This window comes from Erythrolamprus reginae, chromosome 4 (genome assembly GCF_031021105.1).
Source record: "Erythrolamprus reginae isolate rEryReg1 chromosome 4, rEryReg1.hap1, whole genome shotgun sequence".
NCBI lineage: Eukaryota > Metazoa > Chordata > Lepidosauria > Squamata > Dipsadidae > Erythrolamprus > Erythrolamprus reginae.
In genome coordinates this window covers 80160174-80179593 of record NC_091953.1, presented here as the reverse complement: position 1 = coordinate 80179593, position 19420 = coordinate 80160174, and the positions used below count along the sequence as shown (strand labels likewise).

Sequence of the window (19420 nt, the reverse complement as noted above, 5' to 3'; positions counted from 1 at the left end):
ATCAAAGGCACCACAGATAAAATCAGTAAAATTCTCCACAAACACAACATCAAGACAGCCTTTGGTACAGATTAAAAAATAGCCAACATCCTAAGAAACCCGAAAGACAATATCCAACTAGAAAACCAGGGAGTTTATCAAATACCGTGTAAAATCTGCCCAGTCACATATATTGGACAAACGAACAGGAGAGTAAATGTACGTGTTGCAGAACATAAGAATGCATTAAAGAAAAAAAGAAAAAACCTCCTCCCTTTTCCAACACTTCAAAACTACAGGACATGAAATTGATTTCGACAGTACCAAATTAATTTCCAAAACAGAACACTACAGCAAAAGAATAATCATGGAAGCCATCAAGATAGAAAAACATCCCCAAAATATGAACAAGCGGGATGATACCTCTCGCTTACCAGACATCTGGAAACCAGCCCTCAAACGTATCCCAGCCATAGAAACCACACTCAGAACACACATTGTAAAACAATCAAGTAGCCTGCAAGTTCCAACTACTCAGGATATCATGCCTAATCTACAACCATTAACTAATCAGCATACCTCAGCTACATCAACGACCCCAATTGTTACCCCACTGACTCACCAGGAAGTTTCTACACAGCAGGCAATTGCTGAGCCATCAAACCACACCCAGCCACCAGTATTTATAGAAGGAAGGCAGCTCAGGTCTCGCAGTGTTCGCCTGAGAACAAGGACAGAAACACCAGCCTGAAGATGACGAGTGAGACCTCGTCGAAACGTCGCCAGAAATTTCCAAATCCTACACGGGAAGAAACCCGAATATACCAAGACCGTCATACCTGTACCCGTGAAAATCTACGAAAACAAATATATATATATATATATATATATATATATATATATATATATATACACACACACATACATACATACATACATACATACATACATATATATATTAGTTTAGTTTTAGTTTTAGACGATTAGTTTTCAAAACAATAACACTACCAGAATTTTATCTATCTATCTATCTATCTATCTATCTATCTATCTATCTATCTATCTATCTATCTACCTACCTACCTACCTACCTACGTACACACACACACACACACACACACACACACACACACACACATATAATTCTGATAGGACCCGACAAATTTATAACGAAAAATTATAATTACCTCTTAAACCATGAGAAACATGAGGAAATAATTAAAGAAAATATGAAAGCATGGATGATGAATTTTTTATATATTATTCAATTAGAAGATTGGGAGAAACTGTGGAGGGAACATTATAAAATGACACTATCGATCCCATATAAAGTACATTTATATAAGATGCTTTATCATTGGAATTTTGCCCCCACCAGATTAGCCAAAATATATCCAAATGTTGACCCTAAATGTTGGAAGTGTAAAGCAAATGGAAGGAAAGGAAAGGAAAAGGAGGAAAGGAATGAAATGGGAAAAGAAAGGAAAGGAAACAAGGAAAGGGGAGAGGGGAGGGAAGGAAAGGGAGAAGGGAAGGGAGGAAGGGGAGGGGGACATGCCCAAAGACAAAAAAGAATTGGAATATGGTTAGAAATTGGATAAAAGAAATAATAAATTATGAAGTAGAATTAAAACCAGAAACATTATTAGAAGACAACATATGAAAGCAAGCTACTACTTAATTATACATATCTTAATAGCAGCCGGACTATCTTTCGTACAGATGTGGAGAGAATATACTGACAGAGAATATGGTGATCAAAAAAATGATGGACTGTGCAACAATGAATAGACTTACTATAGAATTGCAGAACCGTGAAGAAAAAGAATTTTTTAATGTATTGGAAAAATTATATAATTGGCTATAAAGGAAAAGAAATAGAGTGGTATGAATGCAAAAAGAATGTAAACCGAGGACACAGAATTGTAAAATGTAAATATGCTTATGTGTGATACCTTTGTCTTTGTACTTTATTTTTAAAATTGAATAAAAGAAATTTTAAAAAAGATAAAATCTTGATAAAAATCTGCATCAGTTAATTGCAATTGCAGATGTTCTTGGGACATCTTACAGTCTATGGTGATACCTTTAAGACCATCAAACCAGGGGTGGGTTCTCCCCACCGTCAATTTTTTTTACTAGTGCTCTGTGGGTGTGGATTAATTTTGTGGGAGTGGCTTGACAGCCATATGACCAAATGGGAATGGCTTGGCAGTCATGTGACCAGGTGGGAGTGGCTTGGCAGTCATGTGGATGGGTGGGTATGGCCAGCTCAATGTCACTTACTTCAAGGAGTGCCTCGCCTGGCTGCTCCCAGCCATTCCTTGTCACACCCAGCTTCAAGGTATCTATCTTGACCAATCCCAACAGTAGGACTCAGAAAAATGGCAATAAACCATAGTAAAAAATTGACATTTTAAAAAACTCTTGTCTAATAAAACTACATGGGTAGAGTTAGTACATGAGTTGGCAAAAATGACCCCGGGGTTGGACTAAGCAGTGGGGGAGGGGGAATGACCCTGGACAGCGGCTGCAGCAGCACTCATCCTTGCCTAAAGGCATTCACATTTGGAGAATATTTTGCCCTGCCTCAAAAAAATCCTGGGAGGTGTCCTCGCCAGTCCCTTCCCTTCCTTCCCTGTTAGGAGAGCCTCCTACAAAAAGGGCCAATCATATTGATTTTTTCAGTGATTTTTTTGTAGTGCAGGAATCAGAAAGCAACTGGAGAAAGCAGGAGGACAACTCTAGGGAATAAAGGTGTGGATATGGGGGTGTTTTCCAGCCCAAATCAGTGGTGAGTTTCAACTTACCTTGCTGCCAGTTTGCTCCCTTCCTCAGTACGTGGGCACGCCTTGTGGGCATGGGCATGCATAGCAATGAAAAATAAGCAACCCTAAACAGAAAAAAAGATGGTGACAGGATGCACAGTGCCAGAATTCGGCTTCTGTGCAAGCTCAGAAGGATTAAAAATTTATTTTAAAGATGGCAGCGCCCACGGACTGGCACTGACCGATCCAGTTTGGTGATACCATTGTGACATCACTAGGGGGTCACTACTGGTTCGGGCCAGGAGGAACCCACCCCTGCATCAAACAACAACTGCCTATCCCAGGTGGATAAAAATGACAAATGTAATTTAAATATCTAGTTGACCCACTATTATACAATGAAATACATATTAATAAAAAACAATCTGGTACTGGTGGGTCCATAGTAATCAATCTTAAAAGTTTTCCAGAAATACTTTTATAAAATAAGTTTAGTATCCTATGTGTAATGCATTTTTGTTGCTAATAAGTAGAATTTTAATTTGTTAATTCAGCCTGCTCAATTCTTTGTTTTCGTACATTTGACTGCTTTATTTACTCACATAGATTCCTCGCACACAAATTATCGAGGAGGACGCCCAAAAAATTCGTTGTGCATTATTGATGAAAAAGAAATGAAAAATAGTAGGGAATAAATCTGCTCTACCACATAAATTGTAATTCAAATAAAGATACATTTTATCATTGTTACCAGTGCAATATTCATCAAATCAAATCACACACCAGTTAATATATGGGAAAGCATGCACTTTTCATAGCAGCTATCAGTCTGTTTCCAATACAATATCGTAATATTGAATGGGATCTATTTATATTGGATATTTCTTGTTTGTGAGTGTGTGTATGGTATTTTCTTCAACCTTCTTTGGATAACCATTGTTTGTTTTGTCAATAAAATGAAACTGTAATGTTATATTAAATGATTAGGAAATTTACTATGTACCTGTGATCAAAATCAGGGCACTTGGCAATTGGCATTGATTCACAATAGTTTAAAACAGTTACAGCTGGGTCGCATGATCACCATTCCAGAGGGCTTCCAATAAGCCAAATAATGGGATAAGCCAAATTTGCTTAATACCAAGACAAAATATATTGTAAAATTGGTGTAACTCACTTAATGAATACATCTTTAGTGAAGGCAATTCCAGTCCCATTTGTGGTCATAAATCAAGAACTACAGGTAGTTCTCAACTTACACAGTTCATTTTGTGACCATTCAAAGTTACAACAGCACTAAAAACTGTGACCTATAACCGTTTTTCATATTTACGACCTTTGCAGCATCCCCATGATCATGTGATCAAAATTCAGATGCTTGGCAACTGGTTCATATTTATGACCCTTGTTATGTCCTAGGTTTATATGATCACCTTTTGTGACCTTCTCACAAGCAAAGTCAATGGGCAAGCCAGATTCACTTAACAACTGGATTATTAACTTATCAACTGCAGTTAACAATTGTGGCAAGAAAAGCTGTAAAATGGGGCAAAATTCATTTAATAAATGCCTCACTTAACAAAAAAAATTGTGGGTTCAAATCTGGTCATAAATCGAGGACTACCTGTATTTGCATACTGGAATGCTACAGGAAAATTTTGTTGTAAAATCATGTACAGTACTATTACTTGACGAGCTATTACCTTGTGGGTGCTCCTGGAGACATCATTGTTATTTGAGGTTCAAATGGTGTAAAGAACACATTTTCTCTGCCCAGTCTGATAATTCCCATTTTAACTCTGTCTGATAATATACTGATTTCAGCTTCAGTCAATTCTTGTTGTAATTATTGGAAAGATAGGTTAAGGTTGAAAATGTTCAAATATTTAAAATTATTCTAATATAAACCTAAAAGAGGCTTTATTATCTGGGATTACTCTGTGGTTCAGATGAAATCAGTGCTTTGTTAATATAAATATTAATTTATAAGCTCCATTTTATATTGACTTGCTTTTAAACCTTACTTGAGGTGGAAAGTGTGAAGCTGCAACTCTAACCTTAATCCTGATGACTAGCTATATAAAATACAGTTGCTAGAAGCCCAGTCAACAGGGGTTTTTTTGGGGGTGGGGGGTTGATTCATCTGAATTTCTGCAAAAGAAGCTAGAAGACTATGTCATTTTGCCTTACTCTGGCTATTGAAAAGAATATTCTCCTAACCTGAAGTCTTTCTAAGTCTTTCTAAAAAGATTGGCCAAATGCTTATGTAGTTTTATATGTTATAAAAATTCATAATAATGAAAACAAAGGAAACTCACAAAAAATCAAATAATTCACAAATTTAGGCTAATTCTTTACTCTACATATTGCTCATGTACCTTAACATGGTTTTAATCATAATGTAGAAACACATCATTAAATTCCCCTCTCCTATTTAATGATAATAATTTACGATGGATAGCATCATATGGCTGCTAATTATGTTCTCTCCAATGAAAATGTTTAAGAATCAAGAGGAATTTAATACTTTTTGCTTGAGGTTTTTCTCTCTTCCTATTCATCAGAACAAAATATTTTTAGTGCTGATTTTTATTTGGTGCATAGAATAATATATTTTAGGTTTAGGTTTTAGGTTTATTGGATTTATATGCCGCCCCTCTCCGCAAACTTGGGGCGGCTCACAACAATAATAAAAAAACAGTACAGTACATAATACCAAATCCAATGCCCACCCATCTAGTTACAATTTAAATTAATAATCTCATAAAAACAGTATATATAAAAAACAGGCAAACAGTCAATCAATCAACAAAACAACATGGGCAAGGGGGAGGTGTTTTAGTTCCCCCATGCCTGACGGCAAAGGTGGGTCTTAAGGAGTTTACGAAAGGCAGGGAGGGTGGGGGCAATCCTAATCTCAGGGGGGAGCTGGTTCCAGAGGGTCGGGGCCCCCACAGAGAAGGCTCTTCCCCTGGGTCCCGCCAGACGACATTGTTTAGTCGACGGGACCCGGAGAAGGCCAACTCTGTGGGACCTAACCGGTCACTGGGATTCGTGCGGCAGGAGGCGGTCCCGAAGATATTCTGGTCCGGTGCCATGAAGGGCTTTATAGGTCATAACCAACACTTTGAATTGTGACCGGAAACTGATCGGCAGCCAATGCAGACTGCGGAGTGTTGGAGTGATATGGGCATACTTGGAGAAGCCCATAATTGCTCTCGCAGCTGCATTCTGCACGATCTGAAGTTTCCGAACACTTTTCAAAGGTAGCCCCATGTAGAGAGCGTTACAGTAGTCGAGCCTCGAGGTGATGAGGGCATGAGTGACTGTGAGCAATGACTCCCGGTCCAAATAGGGCCGCAACTGGCGCACCAGGCGAACCTGGGCAAACGCCCCCCTCGCCACAGCTGAAAGGTGTTTTTCTAATGTGAGCTGTGGATCGAGGAGGACGCCCAAGTTGCGGACCCTCTCTGAGGGGGTCAATAATTCCCCCCCCAGGGTAATGGACGGACAGATAGAATTGTCCTTGGGAGGCAAAACCCACAGCCACTCCGTCTTGTCTGGGTTGAGTTTGAGTTTGTTGACACCCATCCAGGCCCCAACAGCCTCCAGGCACTGGCACATCACTTCCACTGCTTCATTGACTGGACATGGGGTGGAGATGTACAACTGGGTATCATCGGCATATTGATGATACCTCACCCCATGCCCTTGGATGATCTCACCCAGCGGTTTCATGTAGATATTAAATAGCAGGGGGGAGAGGACCGACCCCTGAGGCACCCCACAAGGGAGAAACCTCGGGGTTGACCTCTGACCCCCCACTAACACCGACTGCGACCGACTGGAGAGGTAGGAGGAGAACCACTGAAGAACAGTGCCTCCCACTCCCAACCCCTCCAGCCGGCGCAGCAGGATACCATGGTCGATGGTATCGAAAGCCGCTGAGAGGTCAAGGAGCACCAGGACAGAGGACAAGCCCCTGTCCCGGGCCCGCCAGAGATCATCCATCAACGCGACCAAAGCAGTTTCCGTGCTGTAGCCGGGCCTGAATCCAGACTGCTGAGGACCTAGGATACTTTTAATAAGTATTTCAACTGTTTCTCTATTTAGTCAAATGAAGTATATGGGGGAAGCTCTATTTTCTTCTTTAGATTATATATGGTACATTTCTATGTTCATACTGATATGTATCTATTCCATTTTTTGTGTCTCCATTACATTACAGTTCACAATATTATATTCAAATCTATTCTACAAGATAAGGCAGATTTTATACTTTAATGTTTGAATTAAATTTTAATGTTTGGATTACACTTTAAACTTTGGATAACTAGTATATCTATTGTAAAAGTATAATGGTAATATTTGGAAAATGAGACCTGATTTTTCTTTATGGAAAATCACAATAGCTTGCAGAAAATATTTTTTCTTAGTTCTTACAATGTAAGCTTTCTTAAAGTTTATGAGTTTTACTTACTCAGAAATAATGTGAGTTGTAGCCCCCAAATAATATATTTTGGCAATAGATGAATGGTTTGCATTCATCTATTCCAAGGTCCAAAGTCAAGGCCCCTGGGACCTGGGCCACGGGGTGCTTAGATCTGGCCCATGGGACCACCTTGGAAACAGCGAAGGACCAGCCCACAGTGTCTCTTCCAGTGAAAATGGAACTTGCCCCCCTGAACTGTTTGGCAGAGGACTGCACGAGGCCATCACATCTGAAAACAGGGGCTGGGGGAGCTGTGCATGGTCCCCCAGACTCTGTTTTCACTGGTAAAGACTAGCAAAAACTAAAAGAAAAACAAAGCAAAAAGAGAAATAAGGGATGGGAAAGGAGAAAGGGAAAAGAGGAAAGACAAACAAAAAGGAAAGATGAGAAGAGAGCAAGGAAAGAAAAAGAAGGAAAGAGGGGAAGAAAGAAAAGAGAATGAAGAAGGAAGGAAAAAGAAGAAAAGGAAGATCGGGAGACAGGAAGGAAGGAAGGAGATTATAATGAGAGAAAGAGAGGGTTTGAGGGAAGTCTTGCCTTAGCACTTAACACAAGTGTCCCCCAACATGAGTTATGTTAAGCTGGCCACACTCACCCTGGCCATGACCATCCACACCCCCAACCTCAAACACAACCCTTGACACCCTTGATCTATGCTTTTTATTTCTGAAAGCTGGGTTCACAATTCTTCTATTGGCAAGTTCCAAAATGTAATATTTTTGTTCTCTTGTCTTTCAATGCATTTATCCATTTGTATACTGTTGTTCAGAAAATCCCAATAAATATTTTTCTAAATGGCTTCTCTGGTTACATGAATATCTGACAGTCATAAAACCAGGATCTGCTCACGTGTAACAAAATCATTATCTTAAAATGATATTTGTGTAAAAACAGCTGAAATAATAATATATTCCCCAAAGCAAGCACTTCGTTTAGCCAGCAATGTAGATTATTGGAATTAAAATATGGTAATAATTAAAGAAGTGAAATTTGAGCAAGATTGCCCCAATGTAATGTATGTAATTTCTGTTGTCAAAAATTCAAAATATGTCATGTTGGGAGTACTTACAGATCAATTTATATTGGATTTGATTTTAAGACATGAAGAGCATATGCTCCGGTACAGGAAAACTGCAACATATAAATGGAGAATCGTATTAGTTCAAAATGTACAATATTGAAAAGTTCTCCCCAATTAAACTGAATCTGATGTTTCTTTATTCATTAACACCACTTTTTTCCAATATATAGATTATACATGCTTAATTTATTGTATCATAAAAAAGTAACTAGATATGACTTTAAATCATTTTGCTTTGTTTTAACCAGACACTTGTATCCAGAAGTCCTACAAGCAGTGTGGCAACACCATCCAGTACTGTCAGCACACCTACTAAAAGAGACAGTTCAGCCCTCCAGGACCTGTACATACCACCACCTCCAGCAGAGCCTTATATTCCCAGGTGAATCATCACAATTGATCATACTCTTAGTTTTACTCAGGGTTATAAGAATGCGCAGTGATCCATGTCTAGGAGAGAAAAGAACATGAAACCATCATTACTATATTACAACCACAGCAGTACTGTATAAGTAAAAGATGAAAGGCGTTAACACTCATTGAACATTCAGTGTCCAAAACTCATATATCATCTTAATTCCTTTTTATATTTTGGTGCATGGTTTTAGACAAATTATATCAATAAAATACACATATTTGTGATTTCAAAATACACTGTCTTTTTCAATTTGCAATATTTGCAACTGGATATTAATTGGCTTGAACATCCATCCCCCCCATCCCCAAAAGCTAACTCACCTAAAAACAGGTTCAATACACTTAAATGGAATTGAAAGGGGGGGGGGGAAACTATTAGCGGGCAACAAGCAACAGTGAGGTTGCTTGGTGCCAGAGGCAGAGCCGCGGCTGACAAGAGTGCTCCAGAAACTCCTCCAAGTGCCTAGAGAGACAGAATGAGAGGCAACTCCCAGCCCTTGCTGGCTCAGCTGATCCATAGGGCTGCCATTAAGAGGCCAAGCCTCCATGAGATAACTGGAGAAGGAAAGGGCTGTCTCCTGTGCTGGCCATGCCCATTCTCTTCACTAGGGCTTATTTTGGGATTAGGTGGGACTTATATTAGGACTACCCCCCCAAAGAAAATCAGGATAGGGCTTGCTTTCGGGGTAAGTCATATTTTCAGAAAAATATGGTATGGATGGAATGGAACGGAACGGAAAAGAACAGAACAGAATAGAATTCTTTATTGGCCACACAAGGAATTTGTCTTGGTGCATGTGCTCTCTGTGGACATAAAAAAAAGCTACATTTGTCAAGAATCATGTGGTACAACACAATGATTGTCATAGGGGTCAAATAATCAACGAAGAAACAATCAATATTAATAACAATCTTAGGATACAAGCAACAAGTTACAGTCATACAGTCCTCTAAGTGGGAGGAAAAGGATGATAAGAATGATGAGAAAAAACTAGTAGAAATAGATGTGCAGACTTAGTAAAAGGTTTGACAGTGTTGAGGGAATTATTTGTTTAGTAGAGTGATGGCGTTTGGGAAAAACTGTTCTTGTGTCTAGTTGTCTTGGTGTGCAGTGCATCTTAGATGTGAATCAGTAAGACACTTGTTGTCAAAAGGGACAATCCAGGAATACAGATAGGATAGGACAGGACAGGACTGGGAATGGGAATGGGAATGGGAATGGGAATAGGAATAGGAATAGGAATAGAAATAGAAATAGAAATAGAAATAGGAATAGGAATAGGACAAGAATAAAATTCTTTATTGACCAACTGTGATTGGACACATAAGGAATTTATCCCTAGTGCATAAGCTCTCAGTGTACATACAAGCAACAAGTGATAAATCATGATTATAGTTATTAAATACTTTCATCATCAACCATAAGATACGACACTCAGTGATAGTCATAGGCAGCGATGGGCTCCCACAGGTACGGTCAGGTACGCAGTACTGGTAGCAAAATTTTAGTCAAGTACACAGTACCGATAGCAAAATTTTGATTTTTCTTTTCTTTTTTTCCTTTCTGGGCTCTGGGTATATTTTTCCTATAGCTATAAATGAGGTTGAATGTGTATAATTTTAGAAGAGCTGTGCGTGCGTGCGTGTGTTCATACACTTTATATAGTAGATAATCAGGGGTGGGCTACTGCCCGGACAGTGGGGGAACACAGTGGAGTAGCGAAAATGAAGCTCCACCACAAGAGCACCCAATTTGCACTGAAAGATGTTGAAAGAAAATGCATAAGCCACACCCACAGTGTGGTAGTAAAAATGTTGGTAGCCCATCACTGGTCATGGGGTACTAAACAAGCAATCAACATAAATCATACTAGCATACTAAATAAAACAAATTAAATTGTAAGATACAAGCAACAAAGTTATAGTCATAAGAAGATAAATAAGGAATAGGTAATAGAAAACCTGAGAAGGATAATAGTAATATAGCCTTGTTACATCATTTGACAGTGTTGTGGGAATTAGTTGTTTATCAGAGTGATGGCATTGGGAGGAGGGGAGAAACTGTCCTTGTGTCTGCAATTACTGATTATACTGTAGTATGCTGCATATTCAAGTTCCAAAGGACAAATAAGCTCCTCACTGTATAATGTGGTTGATTATAGCAACTATTTCTCGATATACCGTAACCCTAAACATTTGTAAAACAAACCAAAAGGTCCTATTGGATTCATATTACAACATAAATTGTACAGTCCTTCCAAATACTTGCCATTGAAAAATTCCTAGGTACAGAAAAATCTAAGCAGAATTATTTACTTTTCAGGAGTCTTAAAACTTTTAATTTTCTAACTGCTTGTAATAGACAACTTCAGCATAGTTTAAATTGGAGTTACTGAAATTTAATGTTAATGAAAATTTGTGCAATATTTATATAATAATATAGCACAGCATAAGCAGTAACAATCATCTTCTATTTTTAAGAACTAAAAATATGATTTCTTATAGAGATGAGAAGGGGAACCTTCCATGTGATGATACTGGAAGACACCTAGTGGGAAAGCCAGTACATAAAGGATCTGAATCTCCAAATTCATTTCTTGACCAAGAGTATCGAAAGCGTTTTAATGTTGTTGAAGAAGATGCCATTTTGTATTGTTATGAATATGAAAAAGGAAGAACAAATAGTTCTGGAAGAAGAGAAAGCACACCAACTTATGGTATTTATTAATACTATTAATTATTTAAAAGCTATTTTTTTAGATTTGTTTCTATTTATATATTTCCAATCCCAAAGATGTAAATATTGTTTATGCCTATAAAATAATAATAATAATAATAATAATAATAATAATAATAATAATTTATTAGATTTGTATGCCGCCCCTCTCCGAAGACTTGGGGCAGCTCACAACAATAATAAAAACAATGTTACAGTGGAACAAATATAATATTAAAAGAGAAAAAAGACATATAAAACCCTATCATTTAAAATCAAACAACAAATACATACTAAACATAAAATATAAAAGCCTGGGGAAGGTGTCTCAGTTCCCCCATGCCTGGCGATATAGGTGGGTCTTGAGTAATTTATAAAAGACAAGGAGGGTGGGGGCAGTTCTAATCTCCGGGGGGAGTTGATTCCAGAGGGCTGGGGCCACCACAGAGAAGGCTCTTGCCCTGGGGCCTGCCAAACGACATTGTTTAGTCGATGGGACTCGGAGAAGGCCAACTCTGTGGGACCTTATCAGTCGCTGGGATTCGTGCGGTAGCAGGCGGTTCCGGAGGTACTCTGGTCCAATGCCATGTAGGGCTTTAAAGGTCATAACCAACACTTTGAACATAACCAACACTGGAAACTGATCGGCAGCCAGTGCAGGCCACAGAGTGTTGTAGAAACATAGGCGAATCTGGGAAGCCCCACGATGGCGCTCGCAGCTGCATTCTGCACGATCTGAAGTTTCCGAACACTTTTCAAAGGTAGCCCCATATGGAGAGCGTTGCAGTAATCGAACCTCGAGGTGATGAGGGCATGAGCAACTGTGAGCAATGACTCCCTGTCCAAATAGGGCCACAACTGGTGCACCAGGCGAACCTGGGCAAACACCCTCCTCGCCACAGCCGAAAGATGGTGTTCCAATGTTAGCTGTGGATCAAGGAGGATGCCCAAATTGCGAACCCTCTCTGAGGGGGTCAATAATTCCCCCCAGGGTAATGGACGGATAGATGGAATTGTCCTTGGGAGGCAAGACCCACAGCCACTCCGTCTTGTCTGGGTTGAGTTTGAGCTTGTTGACACCCATCCAGACCCCAACAGCCTCCAGACACCGGCACATCACTTCCACTGCTTTGTTGACTAGACATAGGGTGGAGATGTATAACTGGGTATCATCGGCATATTGGTGATACCTCACCCCATGCCCTTGGATGATCTCACCAAGCTGAGAGGTCAAGAAGTACCAGGACAGAGGACAAGCCGCTTTCTCGGGCCTGCCAGAGATCATCCATCAATGTGACCAAAGCAGTTTCTGTGCTGTAGCCGGGCCTGAATCCAGACTGCTGAAAGCCTAGATAATCAGCTTCTTCCAAGGACCGCTGGAGTTGGAGTGCCACTACCTTCTCAACAACTTTCCCCATAAAGGGAATGTTGTTGAGACTGGATGATAGTAATTAAGCATGGCTGGGTCAAGGGGAGGCTTCTTGAGGAGGGGGTGCACAAGTGCCTCCTTATAAGGAGCCAGAAAGGACCCCCTCCCCAAGGAGGCATTGACAATCTCCTGGACCCAGCTCCATGTCACCTCTCGGCTGGTCGAAACCAACCAAGAGGGACACGGATCCAGTAAACAGGTGGTGGAACTCACAGCTCCAATGGCCTTGTCCACTTCATCAGGTGTCACCAAGTCAAACTCCTCCCAGACAGATGGAGAAAGATGTTTAGCCCCAGTCACCTCGACTGACTCGTTGTCAGCCGATACTGCTATACAATTGGACTCGAGGTCCGCCCAGATCCGAGTGACTTTATCAGCGAAAAATAAGTTAAATTCCTCAGCACTGCCCTGCAAGGGCTCCCCAACTCCCCCCTGACTTAGAAGGGAGCGGGTCACCCTAAACAGAGCAGCCAGGCGGGATTCTGCTGATGCATTCAAAGCGGCATGGTACGCACATCTTGCCGCCTTGAGCACCACTTTGTAGGTCTTAATAAAAGCTCTTACAAGTGTTCGATCAGATTCAGACTTACTCTTTCTCCATCGCTTCTCTAGACGTCTCTTCTGGTGTTTCAAATGACGGAGCTCATCGTTGAACTATCGAGCTCTACGGGGTCTAGTGCCACAGAGAGGTCGCAATGGCGCAATTCGTTCAAGAGCCTCCGCTGCAGCTTTATTCCAGGCCTCAGCAAGAGACTCCACTGAGCTGTGGGCGAGTGCATCTGGTAAAACCCCAAATGCCCTCTGAAAGCCCTCTGGGTCCATCAGGCATCTGGGGCGGAACCTCCTAATCGGTTCCGCCTCCCTGCAGGGGAGGATTGGAGCTAGGAAATCAAGCTGCAGTAGGAAATGGTCTGGTTATGACAAAGGCAATGCTTCTAAGCCCCTTAGTCTCAGACCATTACTCAATTGCCCCGAGAGGAATACCATGTCGGGTGTGTGTCCCCCCTCATGAGTCGGAGCCTGAACTGCTTGAGTCAGGTCCATGGTTGTCATGGTGGCCATGAACTCCTGTGCTAGTCCAGAGGAACCGCCGAGTAACAGTAGATTGAAGTCCCCCAGGACAATAGGTTGCTGGAACTGGGCATGGATAGTCTAGTAAAAAGAAGGGCTAGGGGGGACATGATAGCTGTATACAGGTACTGGTGGGTTGCCACAGAGAGAAGTTGGACACACTGTTTTCCAGGGCACCAGAGGGTCGGACGAGGAACAACGGTTAGAAACTGACCAAGGAAAGATTCAACCTGGAGATAAGAAAGAATTTCCTGACAGTGAGAGCGATCAACCAGTGGAACAGCCTGCCAGCGGAGGTTGTGGACTCCCTAACTCTGGACACTTTCAAGAGGAGATTGGACTGCCATTTGGCTGGGGTGATGTAGGATTTCCTGCTCAGGCAGGGGGCTGAACTTGATGACCTGTAAGGTCCCTTTCAACTCTAATAATAAATTAAAAAAATAAGTCCAGGGAACTCCACCGCCAACCCAGCCACCTCCTCGAGCAGCACAGGCAGGGCTGTTGACATGCAGCTGGGAGGCAGGTACGTGAGTAACAAGCCCACCTGAATCCCTAAGTCCAACTTCACAAGGAGGGACTCACAACCCGCAATCTCAGGGGCAACGAGTCTATGCAGGCAAAAGTTCTCCTTGGCTACAATAGCCACTCCTCCCCCTCTTCCCTGGGGTCGAGGCTGATGCCATACCTGAAACCCGACTGGGCATATTTCTGAGAGAGTAACTCCTCCCTCCAGGCCCAGCCAGGTTTCAGTCACACATGGCAGATCGGCCTCCTCATCCAGGATCAAATCCCGGACGAGGAGAGCTTTGTTTACTACCAATCTGGCATTGAGGAGCAGCAGCTTGAGCCCAGGGCCCGGATTACACTCGTCACCAGGACCCTGGGTTGAGCTCACGGGACGGGAACAAGGGATCACTTTTAGGCAGTGATCTCTTTTTCCTCCAGAACGGCTAGCCCTGTGACTCCCGCCATGTCTACCTCTCCCCAGCAGGACCGGAATATTCTGGCCCTCTGTCACCCCGGAGATAGATACCCTCATCCCTCCTGTCTGTCTACCGCCAGGTAGGCTAAATTCTACATTCATACTATCTCCATTGTTCCCATACATACCATCCCACCCACCCCACTCATTCATATCATAAAAATTACACCACCAATTATTCATTCCATACACTTCATACATACCTTCCATCCGATCCCAAACATCCATCACTAAAATTATCCCCCAATAAATTAGTATATAAAAATTAAAAAATTAATTTAAAAAGGTCAACCGGTCAATACGAATCAAGCTGAGATAATAAAAGCTAAATTATCATGTACTTCTCACTTTATTTCTCTTTTGTGTTTAATTAAATTTAACAAACTGACCTAGGACTGTTCATAGAATTTTAGGTTGGTTCGAAGATAAGGAGCAAAGTGAATGAAAGTTGATGGATATTTGAGTACTACTAATTTGCATAAGCTTCCATTTTCATTTGTGCTAAATTGCATTCATTTATTTAATTAGATAAATTAAAACTGGAAAATTATAATTGTATGCTGTAATTTCAACTTTATACTACATCTGGACTTTTTAAAGTTTTGACTTAATTTGCAAACATTGCACAGATAGAACAGGTAGATAGATAGAGAAACAAACATAAAAGCCCATTGAATGATTCTAATAGACTGTTTATCATTCTATTCAGTCCTATTATGGATGTAAATATTCATGATTGATATAATTTAAAAAAATCCAGGAAAATAATTCCAATACCATTGCCACTATCTCTCCCCAAATTAATATCAGGTGGGGTCATTAGGACAGTTTGTATTCTCAGAGCAGATATAAAAGCTGGTTATATCAGTCTAAAAAAGGAGCGATTTTGTGCAAGAGGATAATCTGTTAAATCCTCAAGCATGCAAAGAACTCCTGCTTGTATTTGGGTGCATTATTTTGGTACTGTATATGGAGATCAACAGTCTCCTCCTAACATTGTTAACAGAAGGAAATATTCTGCTTCTATAAATGAAATTCTATTTTTTTGCAGTTATGTTACTTATTTCAGAAATCCATGTGACACACTAAAATACAACATAGTAAGGAAGGACAATAAATGCAATAATCCCAGATCCTTGGAAACTTCTTGATTGGTGGATAAAAAATACCAAATCCTGTCTAATCATCTGACTGTCTTTACAATGTATAATAATTCCCTTAAGGTTAGGAACATCCTGGATAGACAACTGTGTGAACTAGTTCCTTCAGGTTTTTTGGCAAGGTTTTTTGGAAGTGGCTTGACTCATTCCTAGAACTGAGAGAGATTGGCTTTAAATCCTCTAACTGGATTCATGCCAAAAGTAGGACTAGAACTTAATTTCCCAGTTTCTAGCTGGTGCCTTAATCACTACACCATGCTGGCTCTCTCACACTCTATATTGATTACTTGGTAACTTCATTTCAGGATGTTCAGATTTTTATTTGATATTTATAATATGCGAATTTTTGTAATAATGATATCAGTTTTGACATGTCATACCACACTGTAATATTTATAGATAATTTTTTCAACTGTCATATAACATAAATCCTTTTGAATTTGCTTACAAAATGTTTGACTGCTACAGCTAACTTTTCAAATGTCCATTTGCTTTTGATAATAAGTTAATTATACTATTTATGTAATATTATTATTATTAATATTATCTTTATTTTTAAATTTACAAATACTGTATGTGTCAATAGAAACAGAACTCAAAACTGTTGGATTATCTATGTCTGTTTTAACACTGAAAAATAAATCATTGTAGTAGTTTTTATTTGTTTTTTTTTAAGAAATCTTATAATTGTTGACCGTACTATTAAAAACAACAGTAATTACTGAAAAACATACCATTTGTAGCAGTAACTAAGAATTAGTAGGAAAATAAACAATAAGTTGAACTTATTTTCTTTGTTATTTGGAGCTACAGCAATTCCCAAATCAAATAAGCTATAAATTAAGTGATTTGTGTATGGCTTACAAAAACAAAACTAAAATTTTGGCAATTTGTACAAAAATTTCAAAAGCAATAGAAATTCTGATTTAACTATGTAAAACCATTGAATACAAACCAAGGTACTGTACCTAATATCCAAAAAGTAAACCCATTCTAATTGGTGGGTCTTAAAATTAAGCATACCTTATTTAAATATATTTTTTCAATTGATTTGCCCTAAAGATGTGAAGTTTTGAATTTAATATAAAGCATCTGGAAACGATTGATGCATCTAATTTCAGTTGTGTTTTTTGGTTCTAAGCTGTTACTCTGTTTTCATCTTTAGCTGTAATATTACTATCTCCTTAATAATGATTTAATCAATTTTGAAAAGGTTGAATTATTACACTAACATATGATAAATGAGCTTAGCATTATTGTAAGTTAAAAAACAGTCATTTATACTGGGAAACACATTTGAATTTAGTGAAAGGCATTGCTATTAAGCACTAAATTTTATTATTTTGATAAAAAGAGAAGCATTTATTCCATTAGGGATAGGAGTTTTGAAAAAGAAAAGAAAATCCTTAATTTTACAAAATTGGAAAACTTGTTGGTGTATCTCATACATATATCCTTTTATATTATATCAAAATATTGTTAACTTTTCAGTATCGAGGTAATTAGCATCAAAATCAAGCAATCCACTGAGTAAAATAAGATAGTTCCTAGAAATGTATGATAAAAATATCTGATCTACAGTATGTGCTTGATTTATTTACTGATTTGGCTGTTTTAATTTTCTATTAGAAGAGGGAAATGTTGAGTGAAATAAGATTGGAATAGCAGAGAAAACTGGACAAAGTATCAAAATTATTTTTTGCAATTCCCCCCCCCTAGAATTTGATTATATATTTAAGTTAGGCTAAACAAGATTAAATGCAGGGCTGAACTTCTTTTCTGATTCTTTTTGGAATGGTTACATAGTTTTCATCCATAGTATTAGATGCTGATTCATGTTGACATGTGTGTATGACCATGTTCCATGCAAAAGTTATGAAAAGTAACATAGATGGTTTTGAATAATTGATAAGTCTATTAAATTGAGGGGATTTTTGCTATTTTAGGTACAGTAAAAGATTTGTAAAAATATCTATTAGGTGACAATAAATCACATCAAATTTTATGCATGTGCCAGAATAAAATTCAGTTACATCTTAACTTTGCAAGTTTGCCCCAGGTATGCTCAAGTCCAAGCAATCTGATTTATTTTATTGCAGGAAAATTAAGGCCTATATCTATGCCGGTAGAATATAACTGGGTAGGGGATTATGAAGAACCTAGCAGAACAAAAAGAGATAGCCGGAGAGGTAAGTAATTCCGATTATACATTATGCATAGCATTATTTGATTATTTATTAGAAATAATTTCATTCCAAAATAGATAATATTTACTATTTTCATTAGCTATTCAACAGTTTCTATGATACACATAGATTTGAACAAAATGTCTTGTTAATATATTTGGTTGATCATCATCATCATCATTTTTTTAGCCATTGTCTAGTCACTGCAGGATGAAGGCCTCGACCAATATAGCCCTAGCTTTCTTTCGTCAGTTGGCCCCACAATACTAGCTAATGTCATCAATCTATCTTGTTTTAGGTCCCTTTCATGAATGCTTTTTATTAAATGGGATCCCACTTGATTTGGTTGATATTTAAGCATATACTGTATATTTAATTTATATTTAATAATGTATATTTAATTAATATCCTAAATTACAAATTGCTTTTCCTACCTCATCAATTTTATAAGAGTGTGTATCATATTGAATCAAGAAGAATGTAAACTAAAGTGTCCCATTGATGTTCACTCTTGTTATGCACACAAAATGTTCCTCTTTGGTTATCTACACACACACACACACACACACACACACACACACACACACACACACACACAATTTAAATGATTAGAATATACTGTTCATTATTAAAATAAATATTTTTTTTAAAAAAGAATATACTGCACATCAAAACACAATATGTATAGAATACATCACACTGCATATGGCTCTTCAGATCAGGGTACTGTGGTGTAAATTAGTACTTGGGAATATAAATTGTGGAGAGTTATAATCATATTTTCTCTGAGAACTTTAATAATTTGTAAGAGCTAAATAAATGCAGTAATGTACAGATATCTGCAGGGGGAAAACTGATGGTTACTGTTGCCTGTCCTATTTACATCAGTAGAAAAATATCAGTAAAATTTATTTACCGGTATATTAAAACAAAAATGCAATATAATATTAGTGGGGCCTTGTTAAAAAATATTCTGTAGCAATAGCAGTAGCATTTAGACTTACCATATTTTTGGAGTATAAGACATCCCTTTTTCCTCCATAAAAGAGGCTGAAAATTCAAGTGTGTCTTATACTCTGAATATAGCTTTTTCAAAACTTTTTTTCCAGCCCTAACTAGGTGCTAAAGATCTTCCCAGT

General features: G+C 38.8%; 1 protein-coding gene across 6 annotated transcripts in view; it reads left to right on the top strand.

Annotated features, from left to right (window-relative positions):
* CNKSR2 (connector enhancer of kinase suppressor of Ras 2) overlaps positions 1 to 19420 on the top strand; it is a 326584-nt gene that overhangs the window by 222278 nt on the left and 84886 nt on the right. For all 6 annotated transcript variants that reach the window (XM_070750725.1, XM_070750722.1, XM_070750728.1 and 3 more), the window contains 3 exons: positions 8569 to 8702; positions 11243 to 11454; positions 18195 to 18284. In XM_070750725.1, the coding sequence (XP_070606826.1) occupies positions 8569 to 8702; positions 11243 to 11454; positions 18195 to 18284 (436 nt within the window). The remainder of the gene's footprint in view (positions 1 to 8568; positions 8703 to 11242; positions 11455 to 18194; positions 18285 to 19420) is intronic.